Genomic DNA, 23,633 nt, shown 5'->3' on the forward strand with positions numbered 1-23,633 from the left:
TTGTGCGGAAGTGACACAGCAGGCGCGCGCTTCGTCACGTCACGTCACGTCACGTCACGCGAGACACCAAAGAAGAGGAGCGAGAGGAAGAAAAAAGTAAAGGAGAAGAAAAACATCAGGCAGGTAACAGCTACCTCCAAACCACAGGCCGCAGACATGTACAGTGCCTCCCTGACGGTCCTGAAGGAGGACACAGACTCCTGAAGGTGAGCCTTGTGCGCTGGTCACGCGCGTTACCGTTAATTTGCCCTGTGTCATGGGGGGAGCTAGTCCACGCAAACATATCGCCTCAGTACAATACACAGTAAATAAGAATTTTTATTTTCCAAGTCACTCACAAGTTGTCAACATGCGGGGTAGTTCCGGGCTCTTTAACTAGCGACCCTCGGCGGGGTTTGCTGTTTCGGTTGAAGGGTTCAGGGGCGGAAGAATGAGGAAGTAGCCGTTCATGAGCGCTGGAGGGAGGGAGCTCGGAGGAAACTCGCAAACTACTGTCAGCGTCCGTGGAGAATCGATGTGCATCTTATTTATGCTGACAGATAAAAGTACAAGGCCATGAAGTACTATTTGCGTTTTTTAGCTGTTCTCAGGAACGTGTCTGAGCGCATGTTAGGTCAAAGGCAGAGCATCATCTGGTCACGTTGTGTTCACACTAGCTGTGACAGATAGGCAGTATGTTGACAGTAACTAACACATAAAGACATTAGCAGAAGTCACACTGATTCTTTTTTTTATAACCACATCAAAAGTACTTGTAGTATTGTGCTTTACATATAATAAATTAAGTATTGTTTCATCCACATTTCTTTTTTTTTTTTTTTTTTTTTTTTTTTTTTTTAACTTGTCCTGTCCAACAGCTAGGCAAACAGATGAGAGCTGAGGGCCTCTTGACATATTTTATTTTAACAAGAGGGGTTATTCATCTTCAGACAAACCAAAGGTATGTCTGAATAAACCCCTTTTGTAATTGAGGCCAAAATTTATTAATTTCAATCATGTTTGAAAATCTTTGGTGTTGGACCGGACGGAAAAGGAAAGAGGGGAAGAAGAGAGAGGGACGTTAGAGAGAGGGGGGGGTAGGAGGGTGATAATAGGAGGGGAAAGGGGGTAAGACCATGAAGCAGCATAGAGCAGACAGGTTTACTGGTTGTTTATCGTTACGGTACGGTTCAAATGTAGTACAAAAAGGGCGGGGCCTGTTCACACACACTCAAATATTATCAACACACCTGCTAGCCGCAAAAATGTCCACATGTCAACATGCACACAAAACAGATAGTGTTCACGAACGCATACCTATGCCTTTAAACCAACTAGTGTGAAATCTTTCATTCATTCAATCATGCAAACTATTAGTGCAAAGGTGAGCTAACACCTGTGCTCAGGTGAGTGTTTATGTTCTTCTAAAATGGATGGTGGAATGTGAAAAGAAGGAGGAGGAGCGCCCAGCCACCCCCACACCCATACCCCCGCCGCAGCAGCAGCGGCAGCCGGAATTCCCCCAACGCCACACGGGAACAGGCAGGGAACAACCGCCCCCCGGGCGACCAAGACCGCCACCCAGGCCAGGGCCAGCCGGACCGCCGCGAGGCCCCCAGAGCCAGAGAGCAGGGAGGCGCAGAGGGAAAGAGAGCGCCGCCCCAGCCCAGCCAGGAGAGCAGCCCCCCGCCGCGCCGGAAGAGCCCAACGCAGGGCCCCACCGGAGAGGGACGCCCACAGCCCCAGACGAGCACCCCACCACCACCCAGGAGTTCCGGGCATCCCCCCGCCCCGACCCCAGGTACGAGCCAGGACCCCCCAAGGGAGACCCGCTCCGCACTTTTCATCCACATTTCTACTTTTAAGGCCCGTTCACACCGGGACGAATTTCGCCGGCGATTTTCGCCGACATTTAACTGTTTCGTGACTAAACAAAGGGCACCAATGAGAGTGTGCACACCAACGCGAAAAAACGCCATACGTCAAAGCGTCAAAAAAAAAAACGCCTCGGGTTCGTTTATTTTTTTCGACGCGTCGAAATCTATTCGACCAATGAGAATGGCGCTTTTGCACACGTGTCTGGAGCTTCTGAAGTTACAGTAAAACACAACTTGGGGGTGCTCAAACACAAAACTGCCTTGCTGAGCACACATACCAGCGAAGAAGATAGACGCCAAGTAGCGTCTACACTGCCGCGAAGAAATAATGACGGACATTCTAAAATATCCCCGAACCAAGCACCAGTTGGAGCTACTGGTGCTTGAAATATTCATGTTTTCTTTGTATTATTCTGACAAGCGCGTAAATACTTGCTCTCTTCTTCTGAGTGAAAAGCGACTTTAAGAAGCGTAAAGTTGCGCAGCGCCACCTTGTGTACAGGAGTATTTCTGTTTACATTAAGCGCCATCTAATGTCAGGGAATGAAATTGCATGTTCGCTCGGCTCATCGTCAGCGAAAATCGCCTGGGTGTGAACACAAAAAACGCTGGCGAATAACGCCTGGCGAATATTCGTCCCGGTGTGTACGGGCCTTTAGGCTGCATTAAAAGGTTGTTAAATGAACAACTCAGATATGTTTAGTACAATGGCCCTGAAGTGCAAATCACACCAACAAATCACTCGATGCAGAAAAATTTTAAAGGTCACAATGACAATCAAAAAGCAAAACTACCGTAATAATAAAAAAAACACCATAGCATAGTAGAAATTGAAAGAAAAAAACAGAAACCAAACACAATTTTAAAAAAATGAAACAAAATTAAATAATATGTTTCAGAAATCATAAGTAATTCCAGAATTCAAAGTTATATGTTGTCCTTTTGTTTCATTTTATTTGTCTAAAACATTCTTTTGTTTTGCAAAAAAAATGTTTCTTTTTTATAAAAATCGGAAAATGTAGGTAATACGGCACATTGCTGATTGAATGATGACGTTTGTCTATCATTTCAACAGAAAATTATTTGGCATGAAGTAAAACTGAATATGCTCCGTACCAATCAGATGCAGTTGCAAAACCTCAAGTGTCATAAATAAAATGTCATTATCCATTCTGTGATGTCCTGTAGTACATACCTTTTCTGGTTTCTTATTGTTTTTTTCAGATTTCATTTGATTTCTGGAAATTACTTTTGTTTTCTGGAATCTTTAATTTTTGTTTTGTTTATTTTTTTGTAAATGCATTTTGGTTTCTGGAATTTTGTTTTAATTTCTAAAATGTATGTATATTAAAATTTGTTTTGCTTTTTTAATAATAATAATTGATACTTTATTGATCCCACAATGGAGATTCACCATCCCCTAGGGGAGCGGTGAGCTGCAGCATAACCGCGCCCCGGGAGGCAGTAGCGTTAAGGGCCTCGTCTAAGGGCCCTCACTGGGTGATGTTCATTCCTAGCCATTGATATGGTAATTGACCCAGTACCATTGTTTATCCCCCACCGGGAATCGAACCCTGGATTCCTGCATTGTAGCCTCTCACCTTACCAACCGAGCTACCCAGCCACTAACATATTATTTTATTGTCATGATCTTTTAAATTTTATTTTAATCTTTTAAGAGTACACAAAATATGATGCTAAAACAACATTTCTAGTCAGCCTATGTGAACATAATCCACAATTGGCATAAAAAGGAAGTGCAAACTAAAGTAAGGAGAAGAAGAAGAAAGCAACAAAAAAACGGAGGGAAAAAACATGAAAATAGGGGTAATATATACATTAAGGCATCTATATTTTATCTTGTAAAAGTTTATTTGTCTAGAAAAAAATGTAAGAATGGTTGCCAAATCTTTCTGAACAGTACTGGATTATTTTACCTATCAAATGGTATTTGCTATATTTTAGCCACAGACCCAGTTTCTTTGCAGCCAGGATACCTTTTATGAGTAGTTGTTTCTGGGAAAGGAATAAGATTTTAAATAAGCAGGTGATCCAAGTAGTGCCAGTGTGCTCTTCAGAGGCACATGGAGTGGGGACGACTGGGCACTCTCCCTCCTTCTTTTCACATTCCATCATCCACCTCAGAAGAACAGAAACCCTCACTGGAGCACAGGTGCTATCTCACCTTTGCACAAATAGTTTGCATGAATGAATTAGATGTTTCACGTGTTGGTCTGAACACATACATATGCGTGTGTGAATGTTAGTTGTTTTATGTCCATGTTTACTTGTTTGTATATGAACATTATTGGAGCCAAAAGGTAGGTTTGTAACACTGATATGTGTGGACAGGCCCCACCCCTTTGACATGTCTTCTACATCTAAACCTGACAGTAATGATTATAAACGTACAGTAACTTGTTGCCTTGTGATGCTTCAGTATTTACTTTTGTAATCACCCTCCTATCTCCCCTTCTCTAACAGTCCTTTCTCTTCTTCCCTTTTTTTTTCTAAATAGAGTTTAGTGTAAATTACAAAAGGGGTACAGCACGAAGAGATCATTTCTCATTAAAATGCAGGAAAAAAACTGTTTTTTCTTTAGAAATGCATTTAGCTTTTAGTTCACTCTGTGTTAATACAAAATGATTGAGAGACTTGCTGTCACATTTGAACGTTTATCAGAGTTATTGAAGCAGGAAGTCCGAATCTGTGAAGACTTTTCTAACTTTACCAAGTCCTGTAAGTGCTGCCCTCTGATTGGTTGACTCCGCCTCCTCTTACCCCCCCATGTCCATTTTCGGACCCAGATGAGTTTTGACACAAGTTTCTCGCAAGGAATGTGTGAGAATTCAGAGTGCAGTTGTAGCGCACTTGTGATTTGCGCCAGCAGATTCGAGCACACGCAGAAGCACATTTGAGCAGTTGGAATCACAGATTTGAAGTTGGAACTCTAAATGAACTCGTGCAAATGGAAATTTGTCAGTTCACAGCAGAAGATATTTACACACAGATGCAGATTTTTGATGCACAAGTATTCACATTCTATATTACAAGTTCTCGAATCAAATCTACAAGTGCGTTCTTGAACACAATTGTGTGATTGGGGTGATGAGCGGGTGGATAGACTCCAGAGCTCTGGAGCTCTGGGGTAGAAGTTGTTTCTCAGACTGTTCATGTGGGTTCTGATGCTCCTGTATCTCTTTCTAGAGGGAAGAGGTACAAACAGTTGGTGTCCCGGGTGGGCGGGGTCTGCAGCTATACCACCAGTCTTCTGTCGAACCCGGCTGTCGTACACTGAGTTGAGTTGTGGGAGACGTCCTCCCACAATCTCCTGTGCGGTTTTCGCCGCTCAGGCCAAGTCCTTCCTGTCTTGAGCGGTGCATTTCCCGTATTCCACTGTAGCACTCAGACAGAGGATGCTTTCTATGGTTGCTCTGTAGAAGTTCCCCAGAAGTTGAGATGAGAGTCCAGTCCTTTTTAGCTTCCTGAGGAAGAAGACATATTGACATATGTGACATATTTTCAGCTGTTTCACACTTTTTTGTTATGCATATGATTCCACATGTGTTAATTCATAGTTTTGATGCCTTCAGTGTGAATCTACAATTTTCATAATCATGAAAATAAAGAAAACTCTTTGAATGATAAGGTGTGTCCAAACTTTTGGTCTGCAGTGGTTTATTTTTTTGGTTTGTTACTCATTTTTTCAGATTGGAGTTTGACTGTATGAATGGTTTGTGTTGCTTGTTCACCTCAGTTGATTTGCTAATAGTTTTTTCGTTTTATCTCCAAAACAACTGAAAATATGTCATATTCTAGGTTCTTCAAAGTAGCCACCTTTTGCTTTGATTACTGCTTTGCACACTCTTGGCATTCTCTTGATGAGCTCCTAGAGGTAGTCACCTGAAATGACCTTCCAACAGTCTTGAAGGAGTTCCCAGAATGCTTAGCACTTGTTGGCCCTTTTGCTATTCACTCTGCGGTCCAGCTAGGGGTGTGACGATCACCACATCACTGCACTTTTCTTTTCTTTTGAAGTTCTGCATAATGTGCGTGATTAGAACTATAATAAACACATTAAACACATTCATCTTTTCTGATAATTTACTTTTTCTGCTAGTCCTGTGTTCAGACTTCAAGGGCTTTTGTGGGAAACATTTTATTACTGTACTCCTTCACTCCCTGCGCCGTGCCTCTCACTCCCTATTGCCCGCAGTTGTTACTGGTAGATGCGGTTTTCCTCCCACTTGGGTGGATTTGATGTTGATTTTGCGGAGAAATTTTGATTTGGGCAGTTTTTGCGTCAATTTGTCAGGTTTTAGTTAGCTTAGACTTGTAATATAACTGTCTTTTATTTTGAGAGATATTTTATTTGAAAAATTATCGGATCTTCTTGGTTACATTACTGTCACTTGGGTGTTAAATCAGTCCAGTGGTGAGTTTAACAGAGTAGGGGGAAAAAAACTATTTCTGATAGCCTGGCTTCGAGCCCAGCTTCCAGCTGTTGAAGGATCTTGAGCTTGTGCGCCTCCGTTTTTCCAGCCCACCCAGGGCTCGACATAGCCATTTGTCCGCTGGCCCGGTCCAGCTCGCTCGAGCAGTATGGACCACAAGACTTTATTTTTCACTTGTCTGCTCGGGCCACTAAAATATCTAACGGTTAATATATTTTTCACCTTTTTCAATAAAGTATATTTTGCGAAAACGTGTAGATCAGGGGTGCTCATTACGTCGATCGCGATCGACCGGTCGATCTCCAAGGACATGAGTGTAGATCGCGGGCCAGAAAAGATTAAAAAAATAAATAAAAGTACTTCTTAAAAATCCACCAGCCACTCAAAATCCTCACTGAGAAGTACGGGACTTGATTGACATGCAGAACGGCCAATCAGACATCCTCTTATACGTCATACGTCACTGCACACGCGTGTTTAAAAACACTGAGCGCAAACTCTGTCATCAGAAAGTCCCTTTCTGCCCTGCGGCACGTCAAATCCCCGGCAGAAGATCACTCCGGACAACCGGAGTGTTTTTTGAAGCCGCCCCGCGTTTCTCCTCTTGCTATCAGCTCTGCAGTTCTCGTCCGATAAATACGAGCTCATTAAGGAAGCTGTTTTTTCCGTGGCATGCGCGAACGGCGCCAGCAGCGCCTTTGAAATGCCATGATGCTCCCCGCATTGCACGGTTTACAGCAGAGCATGACATACGATGGTTGCTGCTTTCTGTCTTGGTAATAAAACGCCTCATCTGTTAATACAAAAGTATCTCTGTGTAATCTTACTGTGTAGTTCTTAATCATCAGTATATAAACAAGAATGTTCAAATAAACATGTAACTAATAAATATAACTAACATTTACTAATGGTATTTAATATATATATATATATATATATATATATATATATATATATATATATATATATATATATATATATTTTATAGGTAGATCTTTAAGACATTGTCCATTCAAAAGTAGCTCACACGCCAAAAAAGTGTGAGCACCCCTGCACTAAGCTTTAAGCTTAATTTCAAAGAATCAAATCAAAATTTTTCAATTATTTAATTTAATTAAGTAACTAAAGTAACTAAAAAGTAAATGTAACTTTGCAACTTTAAACAAGTAACTCTGCAAATTTGAACAACATAACATCCTTAATTATAAAGATCTAATAAGTAAATGTAACTTTGCAACAGTAACAAAAAGCAGAACCTCAAGGCAGTCAGAGGAAAAAAGTAAATAAAACATGCGGTGCTTGCTGCGTCCGCCTGCGGCGTCCGTCGTTTGGGGTCGCGCTGTGCGCGGTGTCGGGCCAGTAACTTTCAAAAACTACTGGCCCTCAGGGCCAGTGCAAATTTCTGGGCTATGTCAACCCCTGCCACCTGTGTTTGACGTTTTATTTTACTGAATCTTTACTTAACGTGTTTAATGTGGTGTTAAAAGGAGGTTCATGGAATTATTTAATAGTTTTAATAGTGTTTTTGTCTTTTTGTTTCTCCTGTTCCTCATGGTGTCTACTTGATCGAGCAGAATACAATTCCATTTCAAACGGACTCTTATTTGAAATGAATAATTTTGTGTTTTAGTGGTTAAATGGGGCATTTGTTCTGCAGAACTGTCAAACTTAAAAGAACTTCCCCAATGATGGTGCATTAGAGAGCGAGACATGGGATTGAGGAACTACAATGACAAATATTGTGTTTACATGAAATTTAATAAGTATATCAGCAGAGTTTCTCAAAACTTGGTTGCCTGCAATGATGTTTTTGGTTCAGCAGAAGTCAGTATCAAGTGACACAGTATCGACACAGTATCAATACAGTTTGGACAATGTGCCGAAATGATTCACGAGGCCTCATCTACCCATCTCTAGCAAATACTGACAGATACCTACAGCGCCCTATAGCGGTTGTTACTATTTATTTTAAAAAATTCAGTTATAAATCTCGCGTTAGTATAGATCAAAACGCCTCCAAACTAAGCAAAAAACGTGACAGTAGTTGGAAAGTGTGGGATCAAATAGGAGTGTGACCATCACCGCATCCCACTGCCGTGGAGGGACGAAGGAGAGATCCTCTCCAGGGCCGTTGGGGGATCTTCTTTCAGTGTTCATTTCCCCGTTCGGACCCTCAGAGCCTCCACAGCGGGTTAATAAAAAATCAATCACCGTTCTTCTGGGGAAACCTTACTGTTCTAACTTATATCAGTAATACCAAACATGAACGCGCACCCCCAACAGTCTTGTGCTGCACACGCTCCCTCCTCCTTCCTATACACACACGTTCTGAAACACTGGTTTCAGCACATACACATAGACATTCTACAACACCTAAATAGTTAGTTAGTTAGTTGTTACTGTTATTTGTTTATGTGTTAATAAAGAAAACTGTGTTCTAATTTTTCATTTCCATTGTATTCATTTCTGTTACAAACTGCATGCGTTCTTGAGTGTGCCACTCGGCCGCTGGGGGATTTTGGGTTTAGCGGGGGGTCATAACTGCGACACCGTTTCACCGTTAAAAAAAAGAAAATATATATTTAAAACATAAAATGTAATAATTAAAAAAAGGGGCTTATACAAATATACACCCTGGCAATCCGAAGACACATAAACCCTTATTATAATAGGTAAACCTGTCCAACACAAAAGGCCTTCAGCTCTCATCTGTTTGCTCAGTTGTTGGACAGGAAAAATTAAAATAAATAAATAAAGAACTAACAAGATGAGTTTTAAGTATTTTCTTTAAAACCTCCACAGCTGATGAAGCCCTCATGTCCACAAGCGAGGCTCACAGTGCTGAAATATGGCCTCGCCGTTGGTTTTTGCACTGACTTTTGGGACCACCAGCAGACCTGCACCTGAGGGCTGTGGGATGGTCATAAACTAAGTAAATTTGATAAAAATGAAGTACCAATTCCATTTAAACTTTTATAAAATAACAATAGAACCTTAAAATCAATCATAAAGCTGAGCAAAGATTTCAAATATGGAGTAATGTGCTCCTTCTTCCTGGTCCTTGTATTTTTTACGAATCAGTTTCCTCAATAAAAGTAGCGTAGAACATTAAAAGATTCTCCAAAGCCCGCTTTCAGTGGAAGGCAGTGGCGGACCATGCATTACTGTTATGGCCCATTTGATGTCTAGGGGTACATAGAAAATGGCCGTTCACCCCTACAGCTTCTCTTGAACAAAACTACACAAAAACCACAAACAACTACAAAGTGCCACACAACAAAACAAATGATAACAACAAATGATTTAATGGAGTATACATGGACAAAACATACAAATGAACACATGATTCAGATATTTTTTTAGGCGTTCAGAGAAAGGCCTTGAAGGCCCTGACGCCCCACCACTGGTGGAAGGGGTGTGGGCTTCTAATGAGCCCACTCCTAATTGGAGAGAGCGGTTGCTATAGAAAGATAGATGGGCCAATCACAGCTTACTGAGGACATCTGGTTCCATGAAGGACATATTGCGGAAAAATGGCAAATTAATTCATTTTCTATAGGTGACTTCACATGGGATTCGCATTTTTATATCTTATACGGTCAATGGTCTTAACAGAGACTAGGACCTACAAAGGCATTTCAAAGGAAAAAAGATCAGGCTTTTGTTTTTTTGTTTTTTTTATTGAGGGTGGCTCTATCCGACAATGAGAGCCGGCAGGGAGGCAGTTGCCAAGGGACGGTCTACAAAGCGCAAGCTCCGGGGAAAAGTTATCAAAAAAATCCATAGTCTTTCAAGTAGGCCTGCGCAATATACCGCAAATTTATCGTTATCGCGACATTAAGCTGTGCAATATGCATACCGCAAAAGACGGCGAAAATCGCAATAAATGGTTACCTTAAATCTGCTATAACAATCTCATGGCAGCTTGAAATATTGAACAAATGAAATAAATCCCTTTATGCATTTAACCAATCAAAAGGACCCGTTTACGTTGTTGATCAATCAGATGAGCCCTTTTATGTTTGATATTTGCCTCCTACGTCGACGAGGGTCATTTGGAGTATCATTTTTAAACTGTTGCAGTGAAATGGAGATGATGTTTTTGGTTGTTTTGCTGTTTGTTTATATACCGCGAATTATATCGTTATCGCAATATTAATCACCAATATCGCATATCGCGAGTTTTCCTCATATTGTGCAGCCCTACTTTCAAGGAAACTAAATTAATAATGTTACATTGTTACAACTCTTCTTCATATTGATGCTACAATAATTTTAACATTTTTTAAAAGAAAGTTATTTTCTACAAATTTTTAATGGAGACATGAATTACATCTGATCAAAAAGGTTCTGAAGATCCTAAAGCTACAGTCACATGACTAAGTATCACCTATTTTTACTAGTTAATAGTTGACTATTTTTACTAGTCAATAGTTGCACTATTTTTACTTGAATCTTCAAGCTACTTCACAGAAGTGCTCCTTTTTTCAATTTCATTTATGTATTTGTTCCTTTAAATGAAAATTATTGATTGTCCAAAAGGTTTTTATGTTTGTCTTACAATATTGAAAATGTTCATGATTGGAAAGGAGCATAATTGAATAATACAATTCTTATAATTGTCTGCTCCCTTTTAAACATTGCATCATATTTATATTTCTCACACCATCACCTGTACTCAGATTTTACCATATGCAGTTATAAACACAGTAAATACATTCCATTCATTTAGTACATACAGTCAGGACCATAAATATTTGGACAGAGACAAATTCTTTCTAATTTAGTTTCTGAACATTACCACAGTGTATTTTAAATAAAACAACTCAGATGCCATTGAAGTGCAGACTTTCAGCTTTTATTCCATGGGTTGAACAAAAAGATTGCATAAAAATGTGAAAAGCTAAAGAATTTTTTAAACACAATCCGTTCATTTCATGGGCTCCTAAGTAATTGGACTAATGAAATAACTGAAAACAAAATGGTCATTCCTAATATTTGGTTGAAAAGCCTTTGTTGGCAATGACAGCCTGAAGTCTTGAACTCATGGACATCAGCAGATGCTGGGTTTTCTCCTTCTGAATGCTCTGCCAGGCCTTTACTGCAGCGGCTTTCAGTTGCTGTTTGTTTGTGGGCCTTTGTGTCTGAAGTTTAGTCTTCAACAAGTGAAATGAGGCTCAATTGGGTTAAGATCAGGTGACTGACTTGGCCATTCAAAAATATTCCACTTCTTTGCTTTAATAAACTCCTGAGTTGCTTTGGCTCTATGTTTTGGGTCATTGTCCATCTGTATTATGAAACGCCGTCCACTCAGTTTGGCTGCATTCACCTGGATCTGCACAGACAGTATGTCTCTGAACACCTCATTGATGTGTCACATCATCAATAAACACTAGTGTCCCAGTGCCACTAGCAGCCATGCATGCCCAGACCATCACACTGCCTCCACAGTGTTTTACTGATGATGTAGTGTGCTTTGGATCAGGAGCTTCTCCACGCCTTCTCCAGACTTTTCTCTTGCCATCATTCTGGTAGAGGTTGATTTTGGTTTAATCTGTCCAAAGAATGTTTTTCCAGAACTGTGCTGGCTTTTTTAGATGCTTTTTAGCAAAGTCCAATCTAACCTTCCTATTATTGAGGCTTATGAGTGGCTTTCATCTTGCAGTGTACCCTCTGTATTTACTTTCATGCAGTCTTATTTTTATGGTAGACTTGGATATTGATATACCTACCTCCTGTAGAGTGTTGTCCACTTGGCTGGCTGTTGTAAACGGGTTCCTCTTCACCATGGAAATGATTCTGCTATCATCCAAAATTTAAATTCAGACACCTGTTCTATGTTTTTGTTGTTAATTGGACAAAATCACTTCAATGTTAAATACCATTAACTTTGTTTTTGTTAGATTCAAAGGTAATTTGTTGTAATCAAACCACATTTTAATTCTTGTCATTATCTTTTCATTATTTACAACCTAGGTTTTCAGATTATCCCCAGAACAGAATAAGTTAGTATCATCAGCAAGTAAAACAAACTGTAACAACTTGGAAATATCACAAATATCATTTAAATATAAAATAAAAAGTTTAGGTCCTAAAATTGAGCCTTGTGGAAATCCACAAATAATATTCATGAGATCAGACTTATTCCCTCCAAACTGCACGTATTGTTGTCTGTTTTGTAAACAACATATGCATATAATGTATATTTTGATTGATTGATTTATTTATTTAAGTGTCATGCACTAATGTGCCCAGCACACACGGGCTTATATGACACTGAAAAACAAAACAAAATACACAATGCATAAAGATACATCCCCATCACAAAAAGAAAAAGGAATCCAATAACCAATAACCCCCCTAATCAGAGTCTAACAGAATACATAGTGTCCATTCTTATTGTCCATGCTTTTGACACAACATTTGCCAAACGAAAGATTTCATTTTCAAAAAGCCAACGTAAAATTTTGTCTTCAGATAACCAAAACAAATCTGGACATTTCTTTTCTATGACGTCATACATACAAAGTCTCTGTTTCTCATACAAAGGGCAATAAAACAAAAAATGAAATTCATCCACCACCACTAGCAGCTCACAGACCTCACAGAGTCTTTCCTCCTCAGGAATGCCTTTAAAACGCCCTACTTCCACCTGTAGGGGGAGCACTCCTGCTCTCAGTTGAGCACATAAGGATCTTTGTCCTCTTTTTAAGTTATATATAACATATGGCTCAGCAGAAAATGTGTCCTTAATTTGCAAATAAGTTCGTAATTTTGGTTTTTGAAGCAGTTTCATTTTCCAGTCTTTTTCATAATAACCAACTAAAGTTTCCTTAACATTATCTATCTTACATTTCAAACAATTAAAAAATAATGATTGTAGGTTCACAGACGACAGAATGTTCAACACATCTTTACACCAGGGATAAATATGAGCTCTATCCCAATCAAATACTTTACGTGCAAGTCTCTCTGCAGGTAAAGTCACCAGCCGGTTCCATAATCTGAGAACTTCTGCTCTTTGTTTGATCACACAAGGTTCCCACCCCATGTCCCCCTCAATGGCGGCTTTAGTGGTGAACCTGTGTACACCCAGAAAATATCTCATTGTATTGAACCTTATCACACTCAGGAGCGTCTTCATAACCCCAGACTCCTGGAGAATAAAATAACACAGATCCCACCATGGCATCGTACAATTTACCAAACGTGTCAAAACTCAACTCAGGACAAACCTTCATCTTATTTATCACTGCACCAAGCGCCCTCCCAGCAGAATCTGATAACCGCTGCTTCCCTTCTGAGAACATCATATTTTTATGAAAAACAAAACCAAGATATTTATAGGTATCAGTAAACATGAGAGTAGTTTTACCAAAATAAAACAGAAAATTACTTTGAGGTACTAAAGGCTTTCTAAAATGAACGATTTGTGTTTTATCACTATTGATAGTGAGTCTCCATTTGTTACACCAGTTATTCATTGTATTTAACATTCCTTGTAATTTTATTTCCTCATCCGCTATCAAAATAATATCATCAGCATAAAGTAATATGCTCAAGTTCCAGTTATTGATATCAATACCCAAGTTAGTTTTCTTAATTTCTTGAGCTAAATCGTTGACATAGATAGAAAAAAGAGTTGGTGAAAGAACATCTCCTTGTTTAACTCCAAATGGTGTGGAAAACCATCCTGTTTTTAGGTCATTCACCTGCACACAGGCTAATGGAGCCTTATACAGAGCTTTAATTGCTTTATAAAATTGACCATTAATACCATACATAAGTAATTTATATTGAAGAAGATCTCTGTCTATCGAGTCAAATGCTTTTTTTAAATCCACAAAACAAACAAAGGTACTTTTACTTTCTTGCAATCTAGCTCTCACCACCGAGGACAGAACATAAATATAGTCAATACACGCTCTATTTCTCCTGAATCCATTCTGCTCCTCTACAAGGACTTCGTTTGTTTCTAGGTATTCAGATAACCGATTATTTATAACACTAGAAAACACTTTATACACGGTACTCAGTAGGCTAATGCCTCTATAATTCAGAGGGACTCTTGGGTCTGCTTGAGGGGATTTTGGAATCGGCTTGATGATCGATTTATACCAAATAGATGGTATAAAGCCATTCTTAAAACAGAATCTAAAGAGAAAATGTAAAGTAGTTAACAATTTGGGACACTTAAGAACCTCGTTTGATAGTTCATCCACACCAGCAGCTTTATGAAGTTTAGTTTTCTCAATGACTTTTAGAACTTCCTCAATTGTAATATCTTGATTTATTTTGTCAGAGTAGTTCAGAGAAATTTTTAAACTATTGTCTTTTTGGATTTGCACATATTCAGAAAAAACTGGTCATCAAACAAGTGGGAACTACTATTACAGGTAAACAAGTTCTTATAATCTGACTCCCACTTGTTTAACACTTGCTCTGCTAGAAAAACAGATTCTCCAGAGTCTGTTAAAATCTCATGCGGAATTGGCCTTCTACTTTTAGGTCCTAGTTTATTTATTTCCCTCCAAAATAACTGTGATTTATTATTTTGCAAATGCAGTTGTAGTTGAAGAGCTTTACCCCCTCCTGAAACGTCTTTTAAATAATTTTAACTTCTTATCAAAATGACTCTGACAGTTTTTAAACACAGAAAGAAGCTCTCTTTTCAGAACCATTTCTTTGCATTTTAAATACTTTTTCTCTGATAAACACAGTTGTTCCCATAGACTCTGCAGTTCATTGTTCCAGTAAGGTTGATTTCTTTTACATATTCCTTTATTGCTTTTATATTTCTGTTTTGGTCTATTTTTATCCAATTCTTTACACAAAACATCACAAAACCAGCCATAGCAATGGTTTAGATTTTCCTGTGTTTGTCTACCTTCCCTCAGCTGAAGACCAATTTCACATAGAGACTCACAACAGACTTCTGACTCCAGAAAGTGAACAGGCAGTTTTCTGATTGGCTTTTTATTTTGTAAACCAGCTTGCATATTATTTGAAAAATTTGTTTCAATAGTTTTAAAACGCAAATAGAGAACTGAATGATCGGGGAGTTTACTTCTGTCATCAATGAGGTTCATCAGATCAGACTTGTTGCTTTTTATCAGCTCCAGAGGGGTGAGAACTTTAAATTCAACACACTCGTTTAAACCAGTGTGCGGGGTGACAATGTAATCCACCACAGCTTTACCCTTAAAAGACACAGAGGTGAAGCAATCATTCTCTGGATTTACCCTCCCATTCAAAACACAACATTTAGAGTCTTTAAGAAATTCAACAAAAGCGTGTCCATGATTGTTTAATATCGTGTCTAACACAACTCTTGAGGGAATATCATCCTCATCCACAAAATCTTTTAAGCATCCTATACGACTGTTCAAGTCTCCACATATATAAACAGAATCAGCATCAGATGCATAAATTAGTGAAAGTAAATGGGCAAAAAAAAAGATCAGCATTGCGCCCCCAAGTAGAGGTTTCAGGGGACAAGTAGCATGAGATTACTTTAAACGAAAATTGTGACAAACCATGTTCAAAACGTAAAGACAGAATCCCATCATAGGTTTTATCAATCCTCAAAGAAAAACTGTCCAAGAGAGTATTTTTCACAAATATTCCCACACCCCCAGATGCTTTAACAGCTTTTCTGTGCACAATCCGATTGTGTCCAATCCAAGTAAAGCCATCCAGCTCCGGTATCAAATTGGATAGATGAGTCTCATTTAAAGAAATAATATCAGGCTCTAGCGACATGAGAATATGCGCTCTTAGTTCACAGTTATTCAGCGTCCAGCCGTTCACATTCCAGTGAACTAAAACAAATTCAGTACTTACAGGCTGAGCACTGTCTCGTCACACTCCTGCCCCACGCTGCACTGGACTGCTTGACGTTTGGGCCCGTTTAATCAATCGCCCATTTCCAGCCACATAGTAGTCTTTAGCCATCGGGATTTCGCGCAAAAGGGTGCGCAAATTTGTTTCCATGAGTCTCTCCGCGTGAGACTTTGCAGATGACACATAAACTCTCCTGTAGTTTCCATGATCTTTTAGCTTTGACTTCAAACGAAGAACAGCCACTTTATCCTCCACCGATGCGAGCTCCACTTTCACCAGGCCTGGTTGCCGTCCTCTCTGCCTTACGCGCTCCGTGGCTACCAGCGTTGGCACCGGGTCACAGTGCAATCCATCCTGCAGCAGCTCCTTCACTTTAGCCTCGAGATTTTCTCCATCCGCTTGAGGCAGCCCGACAATAATCAGTGACACGTCTGGGTCAAAAGATTTTCCCCGCACTTCTCTGTTCCTCATTTTAGTTTCAATATCGTCCATTCTGGAACTCATAATTGAAACTTCCAGATCCAGATTATTGCGCACTTCCTTCACCCCCTTCTCCAGCTCACTTTTAAATGCAGCTTGTCCGTCAAAAATGATTTTTTCCAAGCTTCCCCGGAGGGTGTTCATTTTTATATCCATCTGTGTTTCAATATTGCTTTGCATATTGTCCATTTTTGTCTGCATTTTATCCATTTTGTCATTGAGTGCTCTCAGTTCATTCATTAAGGCGTGCTCACCGTCGGCGTCTTTCTTACGATGACGTGTGTTATCTGCCATTTGGGCTTCAGTCGTCCACAAATTATTGCATCCAAATTAAGACTTTTTGAACAGAGCGACAAAGTTCTGTTCAAAGTTCAAAGTAATCTTTCAAACCCAAAATCAATCTCCTCGCTGCAGCACCCACCCACAGGCCCCAGCGCTCCAACTCCTCATTTGCCTTCCTGCTCCTGTGGCAGTCCTGGAGCTGCTGTGATCAGTCATGTATAAATCAGGATAGAATGATTTATCGTGTCAAAAGCCTTCTTTAAATCAATGAAAAAATCTATTGTGTATTTCTTTTTGTCAATTGCTTTTGATATTTCTTCAACTATTTTCATTACAGCCAAACCTGTAGACCTATTAGAATGAAACCCAAACTTATTCTCACTTAACAAATTTTTTTTTAATAAAGCTGTCTAGTTTGTTCACAAACAACTTTTTTAAAACTTTTGAAAATTTGGAAAGTAATGATTCTGGTCTGTAATTATTAAAAGTATGTCTGTCTCCATTTAAAAAAAAAAAGGAATACCTTTAGCTATTTTCATCCTCTCTGGAAAAATTCCCAATTTCAGTGAAAGATTAATGATATGATGTAGTGGTTTGACAATACAATATATTGTCATTTTTATTATTTTCATATCAATCCCATTACTGTCCTTTTGAGGTCTTGTTTTTCAGTTTGTATACTGTAGTCAAAATGTCATTTTCAGTCACATTGGATAAATACATAGATTGGGAAATTTTCAGTCATTCCTTCATTTCATTCAGTCAAACAAACCATTTAGATGTTGAAAAATAGGGGAATGATCCCTGGATTTTGCCCCTGGTTGGATCTCCCAGTGTTGGAGTTAAACCCGGTGGACGAGAGGGTTGTGTCCCTTCGCCTTCTGGTGGGGGACAGGCCTCTGGCAAACAGCACTTTGAAGTACCCGTCCTTCTTGGTGTCTCTCGAAGGGGTATAGGAAAGTGCCCTAATGAGGAACTCACTTGTCTTCCTGGGGGATTTCTATGCCCGTGTGACCAAGGAGGGGCGGGATTGGTAGTAATGGCCTTCCAGATCTGAACCTGAGCCACCGCTCACCGCTTTTGTTGTTGAACTTCTGTGCTCGTCATAGTTTGTCCATAACAAACACCATGTTCAAACACAAAGGTGTCCATCAATTCATGTGGCATAAGGACACCCTAGTTTGTAGTCGTTTCAGGTGACCTTTGGCCATGTATCTTGAACACTCTGGTAAAAAGAGGGGCAAAGCTGTCCACCAATCACTACCTGTTGGCGAGTTGGATTTGCTGACAGAGGAGGCCGGAAAGACTTGGCAAACCTAAATGTACTGTGAGGGTGTGCTGGGAACGTCTGACTGAGCTCTCTGTCAGGGACGTCTTTAACTCCCACATCCGGGAGAGCTGTGGCCCGGGCTTTTGTGAAGGCAAAAACTAAGTCCTGGGAGGAGTTCGGTGAGGCCATGGAGAGGACTAACTGTTGGCCTCGAGGAAATTCTGACAAACTGTCTGGTGTCTCAGGAGGGGAAGCAGTCTTCTGCTGGCCCTGTTATTAGTGCAGGTGGGGAGCTGTTGACTTTGACTTGGGACATTGTGGGGTGGTGGAAGAAATACAATGAGGGTCTCCTCAACCCTGCTGACACATCTTCTCTCGAGGTAGGAGAGGCTGAAGACTTTAGGGTGGGGCTGTCTATTACCCGAGCTGAGGTCACTGAGGTAGTCCACAAGCTCTTTGGTGGCAAGGCTACTGAATAGATGAAGTTCGCCCAGAGTACCTCAAGTCTCTGGATGCTGTAAGAGTGTCTTGGCTGACATATCTCTGCAGCACTGTGAGGCAGTCGGAACTGTACCACTGAACTGGCAGACGGGTGGTTGTTCCAGGGAATCACTCCTCAGCCTCCCTGAAAAAGTCTATGCCAGGGTACTGGAGAGGAAAGTCCATCCGATAGTCGAACCTCAGATCCAGGAACAACAGTGCTGTTTCCGCCCTGGTCATGGAACAGTGGAACAGCTCTACACCCTCTTTGGGGTGCTGGAGTGGGAGTTTGCTTATCCAGTTTATATGTTTTGTGGATTTGGAGATGGCTTTCGAACATGTCCCCAGTGGTGTCATGTGGGGGGGCTCTGGGAGTATGGGGTCCATGGAGCCTTACTAAGGGCTGTCCTGTCTCTGTATAGCCGGAGCAGGCGCTTGGTTCACATCGCTGGTGGTAAGTCACACTTGTTCCTGGTACATGTTGGACTCCAGAAGGGCTGCCCTTTTAGGTTCTGTTCATAATCTTTATAGACAGAATTTCTAGGCACAGCCAGGGGGCGGAGGGGGTGTGGTTTGGGAACCACAGGATTTCCTCGATGCAGAAGAGTGAAGATTAATGGAAAATTAGTGAAGATTGGAGTTTAAGATTGACAGGCGAATTAGAGCGCCGTTTGTGTAACGGCCCTTGTAGTAAAGAGAGGGCTGAGCCAGAAAGCAAAGCTCTTGATTTGCTGGTCGATCTTCGTTTCGAGTACTGATGGCGTACCATGGGCTCTTGGTCGTAACAGAAAAAACAGGTACTAAATACAAGCAGCAGAAATTAGCTTCCTCCATAGGGTGGCTGGGCGCTCCCTTAGAGATGGGGTGAGAAGCTCAACCACCCAAAGAAACCTCAGAGTAGAGCCGCTGCTCCTCCACATCGAGAGGAGCCTGTTGACGTGGCTCAGGCATCTATTCCAAATGCCTCCAGGAGGCATGGCACTGGCTGAAGGCCCAGGATCCGCTGGAGAGACTACGTCTCTCGGCTGGCCTGGGAACTTGTTGGGGTCTTCAGAGGAGCTGAAGGAAGTGGCAGGGGAGAGGGGAAGTCTGGACATCTTTGCTTATATACCTTTGCTGCCCCAGCGACCCTGTCCCGGATAAGCGGAGCAGGATGGCTGGATAGATGACTGAGACAGTCTGGATGTACTTATTAAATGTGTTCATTTTTTAATGTGTTAAAGAAGTATCGGGTCGGGGCTATCTATCGGCAAATACTCAAAATCCAATGACTCGGAACTTGATCAGGGCCACCCAAAAAACCTGATTGGGACATCCCTGATCATGCAGTCAGACTTTAAACTTTTTTTTTCCTTTGAGGGGGTGGGGTGAGGGTCTCCTTGTGTGTGTTTGGTTTTTAGTTCCTTTTGTTTTACCTACAGAGATTTCACACATTTCTCATTGACTTTTAGGCTATGAATTCCTGTGAACATGGGGAAATTTCCGATGAAGCCATGCTTGATAAAGGTGAGTTAATCTCATTGATGAAATTGTTGTTGCCAGGGCAGTTATTTATAGTAAAAATAAAAAAATAATACAAATATATCATGATTTCCAGAAAAAAACAATGTTCAAGAGGTTAAGGAGGAGATGGAAGATGTTGCGGTTTGTGGACAATCACAAGATGATAAAGAAGAAGGAGCTCCTGCTACTACAGAGGTCAATAAAAGGTCATCTGCTGAATTTTGCTCTGATACACATCAGTCCACCAGCAGCAAAAGACCTAGAGTCTCTAGTGAGGTAAAACGAAGCCAGTTTACAACATTTAAATTCTTATATTGATATGTGTTTAGTAATATTTGCATAATTTAATTCTTTTTGTTTTCTTAGTCGAGGAAACGCTTTATAGGTGATGGCAGCAGGTACGAACCCCTTTGCCTTACCACAAGTGCAGACAAGGAGGGTATCCAGGAGAAATCCAGCATTTCATACAAAAAGCCTCTTTTTAGCATCTTGCATAAAATTTCTGACAGGAGGAACACGCCGAGTCTGGAGCAGCAGGTCAGTCACGGAAACCTGAATCAACTCAACCTAAGCAGCAGCATCCTGTCGTCCAACCTACAAACTCCAGAGCAAAACTGCTCAGAGGAGACCTTCCCAAACACACAGTCAACTAGCCACACCTCAAAAACAGACTCCAGCCTTTACCCGCTGATTGAGAAAATGTTTTTCATTCTCAATAGCTTGAATTCAAGCATGACTCAGCTGCATAGTAAAGTGGACTTGTTAACCCTTGAAGTCATGCGGATAAAGAAGCAGATCAAACAGACAGAGATGGTGACAGAGTTCCAGCCTCCCCTTGAGTATCAGCTGACGCATAATGAATTGAATCAGCTGATGGAGCAGACAGCCAGTCCAGGAGAGCTCAGCTGTCAGCTGCTCGTCCATCTTTTCCCAGAGTTGTTCAAAGCCAGGGAGTGCTCTCATGAGTGCATGGCAGGCAAGAGAACCCTGGAATCTCTCCATCTGCAGCTGATTCGTAACTATGTGGAGGTATGCTACCCCTCTGTCAAAAACAACAACATTTGGCAGGAAGAATGTCTTCTCCAGATTAACGACTTTTTTAATCGCTTCTGGGCGCAGAGGGACATGGAGAGCGCCCGGCTGCTCAGGAAGCATACAGAATTGGGCGCTGGGACAAAGGCAGACCATCCTCAATCTCATAGTATCAATGAGCAGGATCAGGGGGAGCATGGGTCTGTGGACAACCAGCAGGACTCCCTTGGGAGGTCTGACATTGGATTTAGCACAGAAGAACTGGACGAGCTCTCCTCCCCTGATGACTTTGTCATCCTACTCGTGCACCGTCTTTTCCCTGAGGTTTTTGAAGAGGCAAAAATACCAGAAGGCTGTAGTAGTTTGACCAACATGGGACAAGTGATTCTGGAGTCTGATAAGATGGAGATTTTAAGAAAGTACATGGAAACCTATTTTCCTGATGTGCCTGAGGAAAGCTGGCTTCAGGTGTGCATTCAACATGTAGAGTATGCTCTGGAGGGTCCCCATAGCAATGGTAATGGGAGTGAAACGGACAACATGAATGATGAAGGCTATGATTTAGCCAGCCTTCCCGATGAAGATTCTATTCTAAAGGTTCCAGAATATGACAGGCCCAGTCGCAAATCCAAAAAGTCGCTTCTTCCACTAGTGGATTTTGACAGTTTGGAAATTCCCTCGCCTGATTTCCCGGCGCCACAGGAGTACATGTTGACAAGAGAGCAACTTAAGAGCAACTATGAATGTAGCTTGTCCATTGGTAACTTTGCATCCAGACTACTTGTACTCATGTTTCCTGAACTTTTTACCCACGAAAATACTAGAAAACAGTACAACTGCAGTGGCTCTCTGGGAAAAAAGCAGCTCGACCCGGTCCGTGTAAGTCTGATCCGTCACTACGTGCAGTTAGTCTACCCACAAGCAAAGAATAACAGAGTGTGGATGCTGGAGTTTGTGGGTAAGTTGGATGAAAGGTGCAGGAGGCGTGACACAGAGCAGAGGAGGTCGTACCTGCAGCAGCGTAAAGTTTACAGTCACGAATCAGAGCAGGACTTTCTCTGTCAAATGAGCCGCCTCCATCCAGACAACCCGAAAGAGGATCCCGACATTCACTCCTTACCCCCTGAGAAAAGCAGCAAAGACTTTTGTAAGATTCCCCTGGAGGAGCTGACTGTGTCCAAACCAGACTTCCCTGTTCCGTCCACATACCTGCTGTCAGACACAGAGATACGAGAGATTGTTCAGCAGAGTCTCTCTGTGGGTAACTTTGCCGCCCGCCTGTTGGTGCGCCTTTTCCCTGAGCTCTTCACCCAGGAGAACCTGCGCCTACAGTACAATCACTCAGGAGCTTGCAACAAAAAGCAGCTTGACCCTGTCCGACTGAGGCTCATCCGTCACTATGTGGAGGCAGTGTATCCCGTGGATAAGATGGAGGAGGTGTGGCACTACGAATGCGTGCCGAGCATTGATGAACGCTGCCGGCGCCCCAATCGCAAAAAGTGCGACATTCTTAAAAAGGCCAAACGGTCCAGCACCATGTCTTAGTTCCAGGACGTTACACTCTTTGTCATGAAGCAACTAAACAGAAGCTGAAGCTTTTTTCTTTGATCCTACCTTTGATTTTATTCACTGGCTGCAGCAGCAGATGTTTTACATTAGGTAGTCTTGTTAACGTTAGACCTAAAACTCGTCTTATTTATAAGTCAAACTATCCTAGCTCGTCTAACTAATTTTGTTCGTAAATGTTGCAGCCTTGAAAATAACAATAGTAGCTAAAAGCATAGGTCACACAGTTTTCTATATTAACAGAGTTTAGCCACAATGTGAAATATTCCCATTGCAGTTATCAATGTAGCATTGTGCCACTTGTGTTGATGCTATTGTACTTCCAGCTGAGTCCCTGATTATTTGTACAGGAACATTTTAAATGTTCTTTCTGTCACAAGGGGTTTAAAATGACAAGTTTATGTTAAAGAACTTTCAAACAAATCTTTAAGACACAAGTGTTTTTTCCACCTTACTTTAAATATGAATTGATTCAAAAGTAATAGTATTTTAAAAGAATTTATTGAAAAAAATAAAGCATTTCCTTTTGTAATTCCCGAAAGCTTTCCTGTTTTTCTAGGATTTTTCTAATTCTGAGTCAAACACCATAAAAATATTAGCAGTTTGACTCTTCATATTATTTTCTGTTAAAAAATTTTAAGTAAAATAGAAAAAATATTCACATAAGTCATATCTTAATTGGCAGATTAAAAATCCAATATGGTGGCATATAAAGGCAAAACTAAACATTGTCCTAGTCCGGATGTTTATGGACCACTGTATGTTAAGCCTTCTTATAGAAGTTTGTAATATAATTTAACATGACAGTTGATCATGGTAGCATTTTTCTAATAAACCACATTTGTGTAAATGGTATGTGTGGGATTT

General features: G+C 40.9%; 1 protein-coding gene across 2 annotated transcripts; it reads left to right on the forward strand.

The window, feature by feature from the left end:
- bend3 (BEN domain containing 3) lies at nucleotides 1-23,619 on the forward strand. Of its 2 annotated transcripts, XM_020700261.2 has the most exons (5): nucleotides 1-206; nucleotides 20,117-20,171; nucleotides 20,263-20,444; nucleotides 20,535-20,566; nucleotides 20,678-23,619. In XM_020700261.2, the coding sequence occupies exons 2-5, from the start codon at nucleotides 20,120-20,122 to the stop codon at nucleotides 22,743-22,745; spliced, it is 2,334 nt and encodes a 777-aa protein (XP_020555920.1). In that variant the 5' UTR covers nucleotides 1-206; nucleotides 20,117-20,119; the 3' UTR covers nucleotides 22,746-23,619. The 2 variants fall into 2 exon arrangements, with proteins under 2 accessions (XP_020555920.1, XP_020555919.1); XM_020700260.2 differs by having other exon boundaries at nucleotides 7-206; nucleotides 20,535-23,619.
- Nucleotides 23,620-23,633: the final 14 nt, after the last annotated feature.

This window comes from Oryzias latipes, chromosome 22 (assembly GCF_002234675.1).
Source record: "Oryzias latipes chromosome 22, ASM223467v1".
Classification (NCBI taxonomy): domain Eukaryota; kingdom Metazoa; phylum Chordata; class Actinopteri; order Beloniformes; family Adrianichthyidae; genus Oryzias; species Oryzias latipes.